This window comes from Pectinophora gossypiella, chromosome 28 (genome assembly GCF_024362695.1).
Source record: "Pectinophora gossypiella chromosome 28, ilPecGoss1.1, whole genome shotgun sequence".
Classification (NCBI taxonomy): Eukaryota; Metazoa; Arthropoda; class Insecta; order Lepidoptera; family Gelechiidae; genus Pectinophora; species Pectinophora gossypiella.
The window spans coordinates 1,072,001-1,093,454 of NC_065431.1; the positions used below are offsets into that span (position 1 = coordinate 1,072,001).

The 21,454-nt window shown below is 38.2% G+C and overlaps 1 protein-coding gene across 1 annotated transcript in view; it reads right to left on the reverse strand.

The window, feature by feature from the left end:
- Positions 1-21,454, reverse strand: part of LOC126379108 (uncharacterized) — a 56,366-nt gene that overhangs the window by 14,466 nt on the left and 20,446 nt on the right. Inside the window, exon 2 of the mRNA XM_050027713.1 lies at positions 11,657-12,307. Within this exon, the coding sequence (XP_049883670.1) occupies positions 11,657-12,307 (651 nt within the window). The remainder of the gene's footprint in view (positions 1-11,656; positions 12,308-21,454) is intronic.

Below are 21,454 nucleotides of genomic sequence, written 5' to 3' on the forward strand. Positions count from 1 at the left end.
ACCTTTAAACGTACCCATTTTGTATTCAACACTAATCTTATAACAATTTAAGGAAGAAATATTCAATTTTTATTAATAATATTTTTATCCTCATTGACACTGTTTTATTGCAATAATTATTTCACATTTATTATTATTATAATTTATTTTTTATTTTATTTCATTATTTGTTTTATTTTTTTATTATTTTTATTAAAATAAACAAAAAATAAATTATTATTATGCCAGAGACAACCACTCGCGGAGAGAAGTAAGTCGAACTAAATTATTGGAAGTACATATTTATGTTTGTTTGATAAGAAATATGTATGTTTATAATTCTGCACAGTGATGCGCAGTAGAAAGAGCTTTATTACCTAACCTTTAGCGTATAATAAGAAATAATACTACCCCATAACATACATAAATATAAACAGCCTATATACGTCCCGCAGCTGGGCACAGGCCTCCCCTCAAACAACCGGAGGGGGTATGGAGCATACTCCACCACGCTGCTCCACTGCGGGTTGGTGGAGGTGTTGTTACGGCTTAACGTGCCCTCCGAAGCACGGAATCATCTTACTTTTTCGGACAATCGGGTGATTCAAGTCTGAAAAGTCCTTACCAAACAAAGGACAGTCCCACAAAGTGATTTCGACAATGTCCCCATCGGGAATCGAATCCGGACCTCCAGATCGTGAGCCAAACGCTCTAACCACTAGACCACGGAGGCTGTTAATAATACTACCAACTTTTTTTTAGGGAACGTGGCCTGGACTGTTCCTCATTGAGATTTCGTCGTGAGCTACAAATCCATCTAATCCGCCTACTTTATGAACATACCGCAGTGTTATTGATTGAAGATTGATTGATTTTAAAAAGTCTTTATTACACATTAATAAATTACAGTATTACAGACACAGTCTAACAATACTTACAAGAATGAATTTAGTACAAATATTTCGCCGGCCATAAAGCCATACGGAAATTTATGACACATACATTGAGAACTATTTTGAAAAGTTGACTATGTTGGCATTATCAATCAGGAATGGAGTATTAATAATACCCACACAGCCAACTTATATCACACAGCGACAATTTATATGAATGTAGATGGTAATATGAGAGTACAGTACGTTCTCATTTATAGCAGCTAAGAATATAAATAATATTAAGTAATAAGCAATAGAATGCCAACAATCATCGCAACAAAATGTAACATTAACATTGGTAGGTTATTGATTGAAGAGTTCCCTAATGACTCATGGCTGTGAGCTGACGCATTCAAGGTAAAATAGGATTCGTTACCCTTCCCACATCATATATATTACCATAACTACAGTATAAGATCAGCTACAAAGCATTACATAATATAAAATCAAACTTATAGTTCCTTATTTGTTACGATGTCACTAACACCTTATCAAGTTGTGTGGCTACCTGTATGTACGGTCACGAGCATTAATATGTATACACTAGTGATGTGCCGGATCGTTAAAAATGTGTATCCGCGGATACAGATCTGAATACGGATATTTAGTGTAAAGATCCGCGGATACAGATACGGATACGGATCTTTATTTTCTTATTCGATATTATTCGATTGGTGTCGGCGCCAGCGACCTTGAAACGATAGCTGTTGACGTCTTCGCTCGCCGCAACGTCAGGCAGGACACGTTTTAACTTGCATTGCGCGGGTAGTACTTTTGTTTTGGTTGTGGTTTAGTGTGACACTGTGGAATTTTATAGATTTTTATTTATTAATTCTACTTAATCACCTGAAAAAGATCCGTAAAAGATCCGCGTGAAAAGTAACGGATACGGACACGGATTTTTCTTTTATCTCGGATATCCGCGGATACAGATACGGATATTCGGAACATCACTAGTATACACTTGTTGCTGGCAACACAAGTATAAAAATAATTAGTATTTTTTGGTATGGCAATGTTGTAAGAATCGAATGGCCGACGCCTCCCGCGAAAGTGTAAAAGTGTGTATTTTATTAACAATTTAATTAAATAGTGAAAAGTAACAATCTGGTGTTTTGCTGCAGTTGGATTTAGAACCCTCGACCTCTCACCATCTACATATAGAGTCCACACAAACCAAGAGAAAACACACTTTGGCACCATGTTACATTAACTTTTTTGACAAATTGAACTGTAAGTCTCACTAAATGTCAAATATGTTAGAGCGACAGAGTCCTAAAGTGCGTACATTATATTACTCATGACTGTACTTGTACGGGGTGTTAGTGACATCGTAACGAATACTGAGAGGGATGTTTCAGCTCATTATTCTGAGTAGATATCAACTTTCCATCGCAAAAGTATAGAATTGAAAATAATTAAAAAAACACAAAAAAAAACATAAATTTTCCGACAGGAAATTCTACTTGTAATCAACTCTCCCCCTACGTATTCGTTACGGTGTCACTCATCATCATCATCACCAGCCCATTAACGTCCCCACTGATGGGGCACGGGCCTTCCCTATGGATGGATAGGGAGATCGGGCCTTAAACCATCACGCGGGCCCAGTGCGGATTGATGGTTATTAACGACTGCTAATGCAGCCGGGACCAACAGCTTAACGTGCCTTCCGAAGCTCGGAGGAGCTCGAGATGAAAACTTTTTTTTGTGGTCACCCATCCTATGACCGGCCTTTGCGAAAGTTGCTTAACTTCAACAATCGCAGACCGAGCGCGTTTACCGCTGCGCCACCGAGCTTCTCCGGTAGCAACATAATCAGATCCAAATATCAAGCGACAATTATTTTCATATATGCTTCTGCCATTACATTGTATTTTTGAATATAATTGACATTCAGAAACTGTCGACGAATGATTTTCAGAAAGAATTGTTTAAAAATGGATTTTGCCAAAAAACATTTACAAAATTAAAGATTTCATTGAATTTTGATAACTTTTGACATGAATGTACTTAATATAACCATAATTTTTGACATGTACCTAACTATTAGAGTATTTTTTTAATTTATTTTTTTATTGTTTGTTTTCATTGTATTTTGACTATTTTAATTTTATTCTTTGACTTGTTAGTACACTAACAAATTTGCATACCTATGTTATGGCCAAATATGTTGTTCTTAAATATTATTTATTGTTACCACCTTAAATAAGTGCAATAAGGGTCGTTCTTCTTTTTTATCGACAAGGATCTGTCTTACGTACTGCTTTTAATAAGTTATGTTTTAGAATTTTATTTCATGTTTCCATTGTCCAAATATATAGTTATCTTATTATACTCAAAATACAAGCAAAATACTAATCGGTTCCTCAATTAGTTATTAACGTTATTAACGTAGCTTCATTGTTTTTCACAAAATTTTGTGACAGAGTGGTATATTGAAATGCTGTCTCCGATGAAAAGGGCCACTCTGTCACAATATTTTTTGGAATGCGCCTGCAGAGAAAAGTATGTTACCAAGATAAAGAGAACCACTAAATAGTCCTCTACGGACAGATCTTTATATGATGTTTTAAAATATTTATTGCCGTTATAATTTTAAAGATGTTAAGTCCGATTAATAGGGAAAATGTCTTTTTATTGTCGATAAAAAAGAAGAACGACCCATAAATGTTTTGATTGATTGATTGAATAATGAGGGGGTGAGATTAGGCCCGATACGAGTTGGCGCGGGGCGAGTTACCGTTCTATACGTAGTATTATTCTTTTTACTATGCCATTGCGTTGTGTGTGACGTAGTTAATGGCTTGTTATTCAACAAACAGCCAAATTTTTTTACTAAAGATCTTTTTTTAACTGTGGGATAATAACTCAAAATAGAACTAGGTACTTGAAGTATGTAAGATTGTTCACAATGACATAAGTAAAGACACGAATTTTTACAATAAAGGGTGTTAGTTACATCGTAACGAATACTGGGGGGGATGATTCAGACCATGATTCTGAGTTGATATAAGTATGGAACTGAAAATAATTTAAAAAAAAAACATTTATTTCGCGGCGGAAAATTACATTTAATATTAAATTATTAGAAGACAGAGAATTCCACTCCCTAGCAGTGCGCGTAATGAATGACGATACGAAACGCTTTATGTGAATAGTTGGGATATCCACCAAATAGGTATGGAACCCTGGAATCTACAAAACAATCCTGTTATCTTTAAATCACGGCTGAAAAGGCATTTTCTGGGTAAGCTCGTTCTACCGTCGACCTCTTCTCCTCGTGGAAGAACGAAGTCAAGAAAAAAAAGCAACCAAACATCTCCACCGACCCGCAGTGGAGCAGCGTGGTGGATTATGCTCCATACCCCCTCCGGTTGGTTAAGAGGAGGCCTGTGCCCAGCAGTGGGACGTATGTAAGCTGTTTATATGTTATGTTACGAGTAGGTACGAGGGGAGGTCAAAAAGTTCGCGGAATGAGGGGGAAGGGGGTCGAAATTAAACACGAAACTATTTTTCCTTTTCAATATATTCTCCCTTAACCTTAACACATTTTCCGGATCTATCAAATAATTTGTTTATTCCATCATAAAAAAAAGATTTCTCTTTGCTGTCAAAATAGGCCGAAATTGCAGACTTGACTTCTTCATCATCGCCAAATTTTCGTCCACGCAGTTCCTTTTTCATTTTTGGGAACAAATAATAATCGCTGGGGGCCAAGTCTGGACTGTAAGGCGGGTGGTTTAATTTTTCGAACCCGCATCGGTGAATGGCAGCCGTCGCAACATGGCACGTGTGGACGGGTGCGTTGTCGTGCAAAAGGAGCACACCTCTTGACAGCTTTCCTCTTCTTTTTTCCTTGATAGCCTCTTTCAATCTATCCAGTAAAGAAGCGTAGTAATGTCCCGTTATAGTCACACCACGATCTTTATAATCAATCAGCAAAATACCTTCTGTATCCCAAAAAATAGTGGCCATGATCTTTCCGGCCGATTGTGACACCTTAAACTTCTTTGGAGGAGGTGTGCCTTTTTTATGCCACTGCATCGACTCTTGCTTCGACTCAGGTTCATAGTGGTGAACCCAGGTTTCATCTCCAGTAACAATCCGGGCCATAACTTCTTCCTTATTCTCTCCACAGAGCTCTAAAAACTGGCGAGAACACTCGACACGCTCGCTTTTTTGAAGTGGCGTGAGCATTCTTGGAACCCATCTTGATGTAGGATATTTAAAATACTTGTTTCGGATACACCGACCATTGCTGCAAGCTGCTTCTTCTTCAAGCGGGTATCTTCTAATACAAGTTTCTCTACTTTTTCGATGATTTCCGGTGTGGTGGCCTCAATGGGCCGTCCGGAGCGGGGGTCATCTTCAATCGACTCTCTTCCTTGCTTGAAAAGACTATGCCACTTGTAAACCATGGTTTTACCAGGGGCAGAGTCCGCGTAAACTGCTAACAGCTCTTGAAAAATCGTCTGAGCGGATTTTCCTTGCTTGGTGAGGAACTTAATGACGGCGCGGTGTTCAATTTTCTCCATATTCGCTGAGTTCTTCCCGATTCACTTGTTTGCTGGTCGATAGTTCAAACGTTAATGACCCGATTTGCTTCAAACTTGGTACATATACTGTTAATGAGGTGTGCAACTAGCGGCTACCTGTACGAACAAACCAACCCCCTCCAACCCCTCCATTCCGCGAACTTTTTGACCTCCCCTCGTATGTTGAGAAATAATTAATATAATTACTATTCTTAATGCGTGTGTAGTGTTAATTAGTACAACAATTGAAGGTTCATTCGTCATACAAACATGAACACGTGTTCAATGAAATATTAACATGAGTTATGGATGATATCATTTCGAATCTAGATAGCATCGCTTTATAGAGAACTAGCGACCCGCCCTGGCTTCGCTCGGGTGCAATGCTGAGGAAAAAATCAAATTATTTACGACATCACATTAAAAACCTCTAAAATAACAGTATTTCTCCACTATTTAATGGACGTTATTATACATATGAACCTTTCCCTTGAATCACTCTATCTATTAAAGAAAACCGCATCAAAATCCGTTGCGTAGTTTTAATGATTTAAGCGTACATAGGGATATAGGGACAGAAAAAGCGACTTTGTTTTATACTATGTAGTGATAACTTGCAAGCGCCTTTTTGGAAAACTGAAAGATGGATGCGATTTTTGTTAACAAAACCTCACAATAGACAAGCTAGAATCAATCCAAGTAAAAAATATATTCTAAATTTTATTATCCGGAATGAAATGATGGGCTTTCCAGACTTCGTTCACCAAAAACTATAAAGATGGCGTTGTACAGCTTTAACGTGATAATTACCTACTTTCTCATTACTCGGGTACATAATTATTCCAAAATACAATGTAATTGCAAAAGCATATATAAAAATAATTGTTGCTTGAAATTCGGATTACATGTTAGGTTTAAAGATTATTTATTCTCACTTAAGACAATACAAAGTCACTTACATGAGACAAAAGATAAACTAGGTTAAAACTAAAATTAATTTCATCGTTCACATAAATCGTAGTAGACCAAAAATAAATGCCATTTCACTCACTGTCACTTTCTTACTATTAAATATCAAACGGGTTTTAACTACCTTTCCAAAATGTGGCGTGCTAATTTTTTTTTTAAAGCGTTAAAGAAATTACATTTTTTAATGTGCGAAGGTAGGTTGTTATACATTTGAACTCTACATGTTGCTACCTATATTGCTTCTCTATATTTTGATCACAATAATAATGGGTGGAAGATGTACGTAATTATGCCTGGGTGTAATAAAAAGGGTCATCATTTATACCCAAAAACAAGATAAAAGATGCATATGTCTGTTATCCATGAAATTTTAAGGTTAAACGAAGGAAAATCTGTACAGCGCCATCTATATAGTTTTTGAGGAACTTAGCCTGGTAACTCCCTCATTCATGTTATTTATTTATTTATTTTTCGGAAAACCAACAGCTACTTTAAACAATATACATATAAAAATACATACGATGCGGGGGAGCCAATTATAGGTTTCCACAAATAGACATAGTACAAATCGGTCTGATAGCATTAATTATACAATACTAAATACAAGTAAGGTGAACAAGCATAAGCACTAAACTTATTGAAAACTTATAGAAAAAACATAAAATAATAATAATAATTACACAACACTACACTACACACACACACTAGAAATAAGGTAAACAAGCTTAAGCACTAAACTTATTAAAAACAAATAATACAAAAAAAAGAAAAATAATAATAATAATATGTAAAAAATAATATTATAAACATACATAACATAAACAGCCTATATACGTCCCACTGCTGGGCACAGGCCTCCCCTCAATCAACCGGAGGGGGTATGGAGCATACAAAAATAATAAAACAAAATAATCTAATAAAATCAAGGTTTTTTTTTTCAAAAAGGCGCTTAAGTCGTTTGCGCTATAAGATATACTGCTTCATATTGATAGAAGAATCTTACTTTTTCAGTGAAACATCCAATTGCCTTCTCCAAATCACTAATACACTAACTAAGGAATAATTTGCACCACTTTTACACTATATTTTTATTGGAAAGTATAATAATTACTCACTATGGTATTTTCATTTGTAAAATCTTTCACTATTTTAAACACTTTCGGATATTTTATTGTCTATTTTCGCGTTGTAAGTGCATATTTATTATATTTATTACTTTATTATAGTGTTTATTTTTGCACAAAATAATAATTATATTTTCCACAAATATTTTGGTTTCTATTTTACACTAATCTCTCGTTTTATTTAATAAAAATTCATAAAGTATTTTTCTGTTTTGCACAATTTTCTTGTATACTACATTATGTTTTTACACAAATCTGGGTTATTTTTTAGCACTATTCCAGATTCCTTCAGATTTCCAGACAAATAGACAATGGAGATTTTAGAAGGGCATTCGGTCTTGCGCGTTTAAAGTTGTATTTTGAGTAAACCTGTATCATTACGGTATTTTACACAAAACTGTATTGTATACACAAAACAAAGCGTTCACAGTGCTTGTTGGCACGAAACTAACGCATCGTCGGTATCCTTGAGTCGTCAGTAAAGTTTGGTTCACATGGCGTTCGAGGCGTCGTGCCAAAAAACCGTTCATTTCCCATTCCGTTAAGGTGCAATAGGTATCTATCAATTATTATTTTTTTACATTTTTTCCTTACCTTGTGGTCTGAGAGAAATCGCTGTAAGCGACAAGGCCGCCATTTGCCATGTACTTAGTTAAGAATCTTTTTTTAATTATTTCTTTTTATTTTGGTCCAATAAAGTGTTGTTGTATTGTATTGTACATAGTAAGTTGATCACACGCTAAACAGTGAAGGAAAATATCGTAAGGAGATCTACAAAAAATTTTACAATATTTTAAGCTCACGAATATATTCCCAAGTGGGGTAGTCAGAGGTACAGAATCGCGTAATGAACTTAACTCATATAAGAGCCACGGTCTTGTCGGTGTAGCATTCTCCATGCTACTTTTTAAGGAAAAATAGGGCAGTGGTTTTCCTCTTGCCTTCCGCCCCGCAGTACTCTGACGCGAGCGGGATGACGCCCAGAGTAGTCTATTTCAAAGCCTCACTAGGACTCCTGTGCTCCGCCTCTGAATAGTACTGACGGTTACTGCTGCCCTCTGTCAGGTTACAGGCCTTGTGACCTTTCGGTTTACAAGGTCAGATTATAGTCGCTTCTGTAGAAAACCTACTCGATGGATATATTTTGGACCAATACCAAAGAATAAGGAATAATACTACGTACAGAACGGCAGCTCTCCGCTCTTTTATTTGTTTCATAAATGTTCTCCTAGGTCTACCCCTTCCTCTCTTCCCCTCAATACTTCCTTCTATAATGTTTGTTATGAATGAATCGCGTCGTATCAAAAGTTATGCGTCTTTTTATTTCCGGGAATGTTTTCAAAGTGGGAACATCCTCCGAAACGGCATATCGCTGGTGCCAAACCATGGAATCGGTTACTCATTCTTCCATTATCACATATTAACACAATTTATCTGCAGTAGTTTTAGGCGGATGAGACGTTCGTTATGTAAAAAATGACGATTCGAAGTGTAACTATGTTACCTACTGAATAAAGATATTTTGGAAATTGAATTTGAATTTAAAGACCCGTGGTAGACCAGTTGGAAAAACGCGTCACTCTCAATGTAAGTTAAATTCTATACTTTTGCGATGAAACATTCCACTTGATATTAACTCAGAATAATGAGCTAAATCATCCCTCTCAGTATTCTGATGTCACTTACACCCCGTACAAGTACATACAGGTATCCATATAAGTAGGTATTAGTGACACCGTAACGAATTCTGAGGGGGATGATTCAGACCATGATTCTGAGTCGATATCAAGTGGACGGACAATTAATTTAAAAAAAAAATCAGCTCCATACTTTTGCAACGAGACTACCTCTTAGCCTCTCTTTTTTCTTTTTTTGTTTTTTTTTTGATGAGAGGAAGGGGAAGACCAAGAGCTTACATGGAACAGATTAAAGAAAAGGTTAACGTCGTGTCTTATAGGGAAGTCAAGGAATTGGTCTTTGATTGACTGGAAGGGAAAATGCAGCACCGACAAGAGCGTGGCTCTTAAATTGATGATGACTTTTGCGACGGGAAATTCCACTTGATATCAACTCAGAATCATGGCCTGAATCATACATACATACATACATAAACTCACGCCTATTTCCCACCGGGGTAAGCAGAGACTATAGAATTCCATTTGCTTCGATCCTGACATACTTCTCTTGCTTTCTCCACATTCATCAATCGCTTCATACACGCACGCCGGTGGCCTGAATCATCCCTCAAAGTTTTCGTTACGATTTCACTAACACACTGTATAGGCTGTTTATATTTTATATTTTTTTTTTAGAGCCATGTGAACCTACCTTTATGTGTCGTGATTTTTTCCAACGCGTGACTCATAGATAATGGTGGTAGGGAGTAGGTATACTTATAGTGACGTATAGTTAGTACCTATACATTAACTAACTGTTTACTATAATTAGTTAGCCTATAACGGCCTCCGTGGTCCAGTGGTTGAGCGTTGGGCTCACGATCCGGAGGTCCCGGGTTCGAATCCCAGTGGGGACATATCACAAAAATCACTTTGTGATCCCTAGTTTGGTTAGGACATTACAGGCTGATCTCCTGATTGTCCAAAAAGTAAGATGATCCGTGCTTCGGAAGGCACGATAAGCCGTTGGTCCCGGTTACTACTTACTGATGTAAGTAGTCGTTACATGAGCCATGTCAGGGGCCTTTGGCGGCTCAATAGTAACCCTGACACCAGGGTTGATGAGGTTGGTACTCCACCACACAACCCACACGATAGAAGAAGACTATAGTTAGTATTATACAGAGCATGGTATTAGAAAACCAGGTATGCTCAATCCTATGACAAGCCGCCATTGCTAGCCCATTGATGACGTAAGTGTTACCATTAAATTGGTATCCAACAATCCAAGGACGTTAATTTTATTATTGAAAATTAAGTCAATTACTGACTAAAGTGTTTAAACAAAATGAACAATTCAATACATCATCATCATCAATTTAAGAGCCACGCTCTTGTCGGCGCAGCATTTTCCATGCTACTTTTTAGGAAAAAATAGGGCAGTGGTTTCCCTCTTGCCTTCCACCCCGTAGTACTATGTCTGACGCGAGTGGGATGGCGCCCAGAGTAGTCTATTACAAAGCCGTACTAGGACTCCTGTCCTCCGCCTCTGAATAGTACTGACAGTTACTGCTGCCCTCTGTCGGAAGTCAATACACTTGCACAATAAATTTCCACAACACTGTACTATTTACTGCACTCTCTTCCTTAAAATACTTATCAGAAAACTATCAAGTAGCCAATAATAAGTGTCCAAAATGTCCTTCTTAAAATGTCTTTTTCACAAGGCCATTGAGAGTTGGTCATGGTTTGACATAATTACTTCCTTCATTAAGTATTATATAGGTAACTTTTTATTTCCGATAAATTTCGGGTTTAAAAGGTCAGGCGTCTTAAAAATCAATAACAGCTATAAACAATAATTTCGCATAATATAAGATATGAATTAATACTGATTACTAAATAAAGACAGATCTAAAAGTAACGATTTTTTTTCTATTTAACTTATTTATGAATTTTATTAGAGAAAAACGTAATAATAAGTCCGACATTTTATCACGTTTTCGTGTTTTGACGTTTAGTAAAAAGTAACTGATTTGACCGGTTGGAAACTAGCCTAGGCTTTCTGGCGGGAAACGGGAACGGGACAGTTGCTTTCTTCATTGAATAATCTAAATAATTAATACGAAGTGGTGTTTTGTGGTTAATGATCGCATTAAGTTAGTCGGAAGACATTCGCGAGTGTTATTATATTGGAGTATTCAATAAACAAAGTGTATCTGCCTATTTTCGCTTCGTGCTAGGAAGCCGCTTCATAACTCAAAAGTTTATGCGGACTTTTGAGTTAATTCGTTTGGGGTTCGGAGTAGGAGTCTACTCAGAGGGTGGGGGCTTAGGTTTCATCATCATCACCTTTCATCATTTCATTAATCATCAAGAAAAAAAATACGTCAGACATGGCTGTATGGGCATAGTTCCCTTTGCCTTACCCGTCGGGGAAAACCAAAACAAAAAAGAAAGTAACTAGCCTATATTAAATGTCATTTTGTACTCACGTTTTCTCTGTCCACATCCAATTGGCTACTATCCTTTTTTGGCAAACTGTATCTCCCATTCACCTCTCTTTCTCTCTTATACTTCTTTCCTTCTGTGGAATATTTATTGTCTGTTACTTTCCCTTCTACTATAGCATCTTCTAGAAGACTCTCAGAAGATTTCGAGGTTTTATTTTTAACAAAAATTGGCTTTGGTCGCATTGGTGGCTTTTCCAAGCTTGGTCGTTTAACATCGTCGTGGCCAACATTTTTGATACTTGACGTCAAATCAGTCTTAATTCTTTCAATAGTACCGTAAATGTTTTCATTGGTACCGGTAATTTTATCATTGGTAACGGAATTTCTGGCATTGGTACCGAAAATTTTTTCATTGGTACCGAGAACTTTGTCATTGGTAACGGAATTTCTGTCGTTGGCACAGAGAATTTTATCATTCTTTAAACTGTTTCTCTGGTTTTTGTTGCCTGTGGTTTGGAAGCCCTTTTCGAAGTTTTGTCGTAGTCTTTCGAAGTCGGATTTCGGTGGTATGACTTCGGATTTCGGTCGTGGATTCGGCTCTGGGTCTGGCGTTTTTGATGAGGCTCTGGTCTCCATGGCTTCAGGAGTAGCAGGTCTAGATATGTCGCAGGGGATGTCATAGATTTTCTGGTCCTGGAAAAAGAGAAAAATAAATAATATTAGCATATCTGTTAACATAACTCAGAAGAGCGTTCATTGATGAAATTGGTGGTGTCCTTAGAAAAGATTTTATACGATTTACTATTAACCGGCGTGTTAATATAAATTCAAAAATGTCTTCGTTTATTAGGTAACATAGTTACACTTTGAATTGTATTTTTTTCATAACGAACGTCTCATCCGCCTAAAACTACTGCAGCTTCTCACAACCTGTATAGCCGGGGAAAAGAAGCTACAAGAGAAACCTCGACACAACGTGCGTGTATGAGACGATTGATGAATGTGGAGGAAGCAAGAGAAGTGTGTCAGGATCGAAGCAAATGGAATTCCATAGTCTCTGCTTACCCCGGTGGGAAATAGGCGTGTGGTTGTATATATATGTATTAATATAATATTCATATAAGGGCCTCCGTGGTTGAGCGTTGGGCTCCAGATCCGGAGATCCTGGGTTCAATTCTCAGTGGTGACACGTCTTACAAAAAAAAACACTTTGTGAGACTATCCCTGGTTCAGAAATCAGAAATCATTTATTCGCAAGGTCAAGACATCGCATAAAGTTTATTTTCGACAAAAACTTTTAGGTTTCATAACATAAGTTCACGACGCTATCCCAATTGGGGTAGTCAGAGGTACCTACATCCATCGCAAGATGAACTAAGTACCCACAGCTCACCGCGCTTTCTGATAGACCAACGTGATAGGTGAGCCGTATCGCCGTCTATAACGGTCGAGCCAACTGTGTTACTAAAAACCGTCACTAGATGGCGTTATGATACAAAGCATTTTTAATAAAGTGGTTGAGCGTTGAGCTCACGATCCGGAGGTCCCGGGTTCGAATCCCGGTGGGGACATTCACAAAAATCACTTTCTGATCCCTAGTTTGGTTAGGACATTACAGGCTGATCACCTGTTGTCCGAAAGTAAGATGATCCGTGCTTCGGAAGGCACGTTAAGCCGTTGGTCCCGGTTACTACCTACTGATGTAAGTAGTAACTGATGTATGAGGCCTTTGGCGGTAGTAACTCTGACACCAGGGTTGATGAGGTCGGTATTTCACCTTACAACCGAAACGATAGAAGAAGAATAATAAAACTATGCACAAAAGCATGAGATTCTCAATTCTGTTATATAATAACGAACGTAAAATCTTTATTACAAATATTGTAACGTCTGACGATAAGAAAGAAAATGGAAAGCGTGTAAGTACTAATAAATGTTAGATTAATTCCGATGAGTTCGTATATTTTTATACATTGGAGAAACCAAATGTAATTGATGATATAATGATTAATGTAATTTATTGAGGAGCTCGGTGGCGCAGCGGTAAACGCGCTCGGTCTGCGATTGTTGAAGTTAAGCAACTTTCGCAAATGCCGGTCTTAGGATGGATGACCACAAAAAAAAAGTTTTCATCTCGAGATCCTCCGTGCTTCGGAAGGCACGTTAAGCCGTTGGTCCCGGCTGACCATCAATCCGCACTGGGCCCGCGTGATGGTTTAAGGTCCGTTCTCCCTATCCATCCATAGGGAAGGCCCGTGCCCCAGCATACATACATACATACATAAACTCACGCTTATTTCCCACCGGGGTAAGCAGAGACTATAGAATTCCATTTGCTTCGATCCTGACACACTTCTCGTGCCCCAGCAGTGGGGACGTTAATGGGCTGATGATGATGATGATGATATAATTGTATAAGTTATGTACGCCGTAATTTTCATATATATTAGGCACAATACCGTAACCTTGTAAATGTAAAAATGTATGTCATGAAAATCCGTCGGCTTATTTCGTGGCGCGAATATGATTTTAAACCTAGCTGATCTTTAATATGAGTTTAAATTCCTGACCATAAGTAATTGATTATCGCGTGGTTTCCAGGACTTTTGTCCGGTTCATGGCAATAGGCTCGCTTCATAGCTGGCGAGAATGTGTGGCGGCTTGAAAACTGCCGCCAACCGTCAGCCAATCGGCGGTCGTTCCCCGCCCGCGCTCGCGCACACACACTGGAGAGAGAGAGAAGAGTTTGACATTACGATATAGGGGATAGAAAAAGGAACCGGCTTCATGATTGGTTGCGTCTAAATAATAAGTGTGCGCTATAAATGGTGGATAAATGATTGGTTAGTTAGAATAGAATAGAATAGAATAGAATAGAATAGAATAGAATAGAATAGAATAGAATAGAATAGAATAGAATAGAATAGAATAGAATAGAATAGAATAGAATAGAATAGAATAGAATAGAATAACTTTATTCCCAAAACAGTGAAGGTTACAAAAGCATTTACATAAATTAAGTTTAACAATTTATGACTAGTAGCTAACACTGCCCAGGGAAATGGGACTGACTCAGCATATTGTTGCTAAGAGTATGGTACGAATGCCCACTCTCACCAACACTGATATTCTGCCAGTACCCATATTACGCTTATAATTAGTAATAAATGAATTGAACGTGCCAACAAAAAACCGTGCCGTGAATTGTTTAAACGGAAAAAAATATATAACAACAAAACAAAAAACAAAGGTAAGGTTAACAAAGTACTAAATGAAAATCAGTAGTATGCCAAGGGGTTAAATCATAATTGATAGTATAAATAGTTAGTATAAATAGTTACCTAGTTAAGAATTAATGGTGAACTGTGGGAGGTGTAATAAACGTTTTGGACGTCAAAGAACGTGACAAGGTATATCTGTAAAGCAAAGAGGGATTCAGCGGGCTCGCACCGCCGCAATTCCCAAAAATGTATATACTAAATACCTCTACCTACCCCTTCGAGGATACAGGCGTGAAGCAATCGTAAGACGGGTCACTGATCGTTTGACAGGTCAATTGTGGTCTGTGGTCATTGCTGTTACTTGATCTGTCTTGAAACAAGTGGGCGAGACGTTACCATAGAATAAGGAATAATACTACGTATAGAACGGCAACTCTCAAGCCAAGCCAGCCAAGCCAGCCAAGCCTGGAGGATCTGGATCTTGTGATCTGGAGGTCCGGGTTCGACTCCCGATGGCGACATTGTGTAAGTCATTTTGTCAGACTGTCTTTTGTTTGGTAAGAACATTGCAGGCTTGAATCACCTGATTGTCTGAGAAAGTAAGATGATTCCGTGCTTAGGAGGGCACGTTAAGCAGTGGGTCCCGGTTACTACTTACTGATGTAAGTAAGTAGTCGCTGCATGAGCTGACAAGGTCATTGGCGGCTCAATAGTAACCCTGACACCAGGGTTGATGAGGTCGGTTATTCACCCCTACATCCGCCTTTCCTTCTCAAATCAATGATATCAATTTCAAAATCTGATACCATGTCTGTCAACGTTAATAAAATATAACACTTATTATGTAATCCGGCCATTTAATGTATGTATGTATGTTACATTATATCCTACGAAATTAACATTATTATGTCATTTAAATGGCTTATACAGATAGACACTACCTATACGTTGGTCTGTGGTTGGAACCCCGGTACCGGACTTGGATTAAAAAAGTTATCTTTTTTTTTGACGTGACTTATTGTAGATTTGCCGCAGATGGCATTAACTACTTGGCCGGACAAATGGGGAGCGCTGAAGGCTCTCACCCGATACAACGTTTAAGACAACAGGCCTGAGGGTGCCCAGTTGGGCGCGAACCTCGGCTCAGGGCGTCGTCTGAGAGGAAAAATATTTGAAAGAATTAATCGACACTAGTGGGTCGATAGCGATAAGCGCTGAATGAGGAAATCGTGGACCACGCCGGCGGGGTCGGTATCGGAGTCCTGAAGTGTTTGGTGTCGCGAGCTGATGGGCTGCCTCTATGGCTAGAGTAATAGGGTCGTCGGGAAAAAAAGTTATCAGTTCATCTTCTATCGTGTGGGTTGTGAGGTGAATTACCAACCTCATCAACCCTGGTGTCACGGTTACTATTGAGCCGCCAAAGGCCCCTCACATGGCTCATGTAACGACTACTTACTTACATCAGTAAGTAGTAACCGGGACCAACGGCTTAACGTGCCTTCCGAACTTTTTCATACTTTTTGGAAAATCAGGTGATCAGCTTTGACATTTGTTTGCATTGCGCACTTACTTTTATATGCGCAAAATCAAATAGCATCATTGCTTTCTTAGATGAATTGCTTCGATGTGGCCATTTTAACTCCCCAGGTCTTTTTGTACCATGATGTCTACTTACTTTAGACCGCAGCCGTTAAGATATCTACATAAGGAATGTGAACCGACGAACAAGTTTCACTTTAATACATGTACAGTAACTGCAACTGCTTATAACTAGTTAGTTTAGTTTTAAATTGATATCCTTTCTGGATATAACTTTCGATTTTTAACCGACTTTATAAAAGGATGTATTTGATGCGACTAACTGTAAGGTTTTATTTATTTTCATAATATTTGTGGGACTTTTTGCCTTTTTACTGGCAACACTAATTGGTAGAGAGAGAACTTGGCAGGGCGCAAGCACTCGGAAGGCAGTCTTGTTTGGACGATCGAAGTGATCGGACGTCAAAAGCTTCTGTCAGTGCTGTAGTAATTGAAGAATATAATTTATACAAGTGTACATTGTGGTTTGTTTTACTGAGATATCCTATATAACGTAGTTTTTTTTAGATGGATGAAAGGCGCAGTCCTGGATATAAATATGTTTCATCCCCCTAGCATTATCCCGTTTCTCACAGGGTCCGCTTACCTAACCTGAAGATTTGACAGGTCCGGTTTTTCACAGAAGCGACTGCCTGTCTGACCTTCTAACCCGCGAAGGGAAAACCTGCCCAATACAGGTTAGGTCACATACCTACCTCCGAAAATGCATTTCTCAAGTATGTGGGAAACATTCAACACCAGGCATTTTTATCATTAGGTAATCATTAATCTTATAATATTATAAGCATTTTTACATAAAGTAAGCTTCACATGAGCTTTAAATTTATTTTCTGACAAATTCATAACACTGCCTTGTACTTTATTGTAAAAAGATGAATTTAATTTACTTAGCCTAGACTTTTGGATAGCAATTTTATTTTTGTTCCTTGAATTGCTTCTGCGGCAAATCAACAAAAAATCACGTCAAAAAAATCTAATAAAATGATATGTCCCCACGGGGATTCGAAACCGGGACCTCCGGATCGTGAGCCCAACGCTCAACCACTAGACCACAGAGGCCGTTAGAACCCGGTATTATGTGTTCTTGTGATGTGAAAATACGGATTTCAATCATGCATATAATGAAATGTAAGTACAAAAGTGGTATATAAACCATAAAACGCACATATCTTGATAAAACGAGTGTTATATTACGTACCACACCTGTACAAGCAACGTGCGCATGAGCAAGTCGTGTTTACTTTTACCATAGAATGAACAATACTACATATCGCCGCCAAATAGAAAATAGCGGCCTCAGTGGTCCAGTGGTTGAGCGGTGGGCTCACGATCCGTAGGTCCTGAAATCACTTCGTGATCCCTAGTTTGGTTAGGACGTTACAGCCTGATCACCTGATTTTCCAAAAAGTTAGATGCACAGAAGGCACGTTAAGCCGTTGGTCCCGGTTAATACTTACTGATGTAAAAGTAGTCGTTACATGAGCCATGTCAGGGGCCTTTAGCGGCTCAATAGTAACCCTGCACTAGCGTTGATGAGGTTGGTACTCCACCTCACAACCCACACGAGAGAAGAGAAGAGTGAATCCAAACATGAATTCGAAAACAAATCCGAAAATCATTGGTTTAGGCCTGTGCTGGATTCGAACCTGCGACTTCGCAATGACAGCGAGCGATCTACCAACTGGATTACCACGGCTTTACGCTCTCACGAATCATAAACCTTAATAGTAGTGTGACGTAATGAAGTGTATTGAGGGTACTAGGTACTTCCGTTTTTTTTATGAGATAACTCCGTTTAATACATTCTCCTTGATAATATCTTACAGTTTTATTTTTAATTAAGTAAGTCAATATAACGTGGGACTCAATTCTTAGCTGGCAAGGAGTGGGTGATTACAGGGTGTTAGTGACATCGTAACGAAAACTTTGAGGGATGATTCAGACCATGATTCTGAGTTGATATCAAGTAGAATTTTCCATCGCAAAAGTATAGAATTGAAAATAATTTAAAAAAACTAAAAAAAACATGAATTTTGCTAAGGAAAATTCCCCTGACATGGCTCATGTAACGACTATGTACTTACATCAGTAAGTATTAACCGGGACCAACGGCTTATAGTGCCTTCCGTGCATCTTACTTTTTGGAAAATCAGGTGATCAGCCTGTAATGTCCTAACCATACTAGGGATCAGTGATATGTCGCCACCGGGACTCGAACCCGGGACCTCCGGATCGTGAGCCCAACGCTCAACCACTGGACCACAGAGGTCGTGAGGTTATGTTATGGTTATCTATGTAATCTATTCTAACACCCGTCCTTGATCTTCTGAACTCTACAGTAATGCTTAAAGAGCTCAAAGTCATTTGTATTTGTAAATAGTTTTATTACTACTAATAGTTTTGTGATAACATTAGATAACTTTGGTTTATTGATTATTATGTTAATAATTTGTTTGTTTGTCGGCTGTTCAATGAATATTCTTTGTTTTAAATAGATTAAAACAACTATTGATTGGTGAGATGGTGGCCAAGGGATGGTATGTGATATCAAATTCAATTCAAATTCAACAATATCTTTATTCAATAGGTAACATAGTTACACTTTGAATCGTCAATTTTCACATAACGATAGTCTCATCCGCCTAAAACTACTGCAGCTTCTCACAACCTGTATAGCCGGGGAAAAGAAGCTGCAAGAAAAACCTCGGCACAGGGCCCTAGACTTTCTTTTAAAAAAACAAGTAAGAATAAAATATTGTTATACAATTGAGTAATTTAGCTGCCTAATATCAGTTCACAGACTAAATAATCACAAACCTTATAATAACCTTCTTTGCAAAGTTTCTGTTTAACTACTGTCTTAAAACAGTTGAAAGGCATATAGTGTTGCTGATACTTTTATCATTTAAAATTCAAATTCAAATTCGTTTATTGCAAAAAATGTGGTACATATAGGTAGGTAGGTTAGGTAGTCATTAATCTTATAATAAGCTTTTTTACATAAAGTAAGCTTCACATGAGCTTTCAATTTATTTTCTGACAAATTCAAAATATTATGTGGTATTTTATTGTAAAAACGTATAGGTACATAAACATAACCCCAAAAAAGATGAATTTAATCTAGAATTTTGAAAAGCAATTTTATTTTTATTTCTTGTATTGTATTCCTTGTATGCAAACTGTTAACCAAAATGGGACCCTCTGTTCTTTCAAAACACTGGTTTATTTATAGATTCATGTGGTTATGACTCACCCCTATAGTACCAGAATAGAACCGAATGAACAACCGCCATTCCACGCACAACATAACAAAGCATCACGTCTGTATCCCGAGGGGGTAGGCAGAAGTGTATAGCACAGTCATGAGCAATATAATGTACCCACATTAGGACTCAGTCGCACTAACATATTTGACATTTAGTGAGACTTACAGTTCAATTTGTTGAAAAAGTTAATGTGACATGGTACCAAAGTGTATACATATCAATGCTCGTGACCGTACCTATACACCCACTCCCCGCCAGATATGTCTAAGCACTCCCCGGACACTTCATACGAACAACATCGTTTTACAAAGACACTATAAGCGGTGGAGGCGGTGGTGCTTTAGCGTTACACATTTTATAAAGTTAAGAAGTTTTTGATGTTAAGAGTCCATAGTCGATTTATTTTAATTATTTTTTGTATTATTTGTAATCATCATCATCATCATCACCAGCCCATTAACGTCCCCACTGCTGGGGCACAGGCCTTCCCTATGGATAGATAGGGAGATCGGGCCTTAAACCACCACGCGGGCCCAGTGCGGATTGGTGGTTTTTAACGACTGCTAATGCAGCCGGGACCAACGGCTTAACGTGCCTTCCGAAGCACGGAGAAGTTCGAGATGAAAACTTTTTTTTTTGTAGTCACCCATCCTATGACCGGCCTTTGCAAAAGTTGCTTAACTTCAGCAATCGCAGACCGAGCGCGTTTACCGCTGCGCCACCGAGCTCCTCATTTGTAATATTTTTTGTAATATTAATCTCGTCGCGAGCGGTTGATGCCAGACACGGCAGGGTCGCCATATAAGGTCAGGTTCGGGACGAGTGAAATAGCCGAGTATCATCTCAAGACTCATTTATTAATGGAACCTATCTTAGTCATCATACATAAGTTATAAATACATATACAACTACACTACAACACCGCACATTCTTCTTCTTCTATCGTGTGGGTTGTGAGGTGAATTACCAACCTCATCAACCCTGGTGTCAGGGTTACTATTGAGCCGCCAAAGGCACATGACATGCCTCGTGTAACGTCTACTAACTTACATCAGTAAGTAGTAACCGGGACCAACGGCTTAACGCCTTCCGAAGCACGAATCACTTTAGGATAATCAGGTGATCAGCCTGTAATGCCCTAACCAAATTAGGGATCACAATTTTTGTGAAATCACAAATCAGAAGCATTTTACACAACGTAATTATCATGGATAAACTTGTTGAAGGTCAATGTAACATTTTTACGTAAATCTTTTTACTAAAAGTACAAAATTTTCTTGCAAAGTAAGTTAAAAACATTGGACGTGGGTAATTTACTTTTTACGAAATGGCAACGCAGGGTCGGATGACGTCAGCTGGGCTAACCTTGAAATGCTAGCTGTCAGTTTTGAGCATACCTGGTCTTCTTATACTATGAAGATAACTATGTTTACTATTCTTGGTATTCTAAACACTAAACTGGGTCAAAGATGTTCGGGTGACATGCGCAAACAATGGATGCAACTCTATTGTTCTTTCCCCAATGGAATATTCTCTTGCATTGTAATTAGGATGTTTGTGTAATTAATAATAGTAGTAAACAAATCTCGGAGGAGCTCGGTCTGCGATTGTTGAAGTTAAGCAACTTCCGCAAAGGCCGGTCATAGGATGGGTGACCACAAAAAAAAAGTTTTCATCTCGAGCTCCTCCGTGCTTCGGAAGGCACGTTAAGCCGTTGGTCCCGGCTGCGTTAGCAGTCGTTAATAACCACCAAT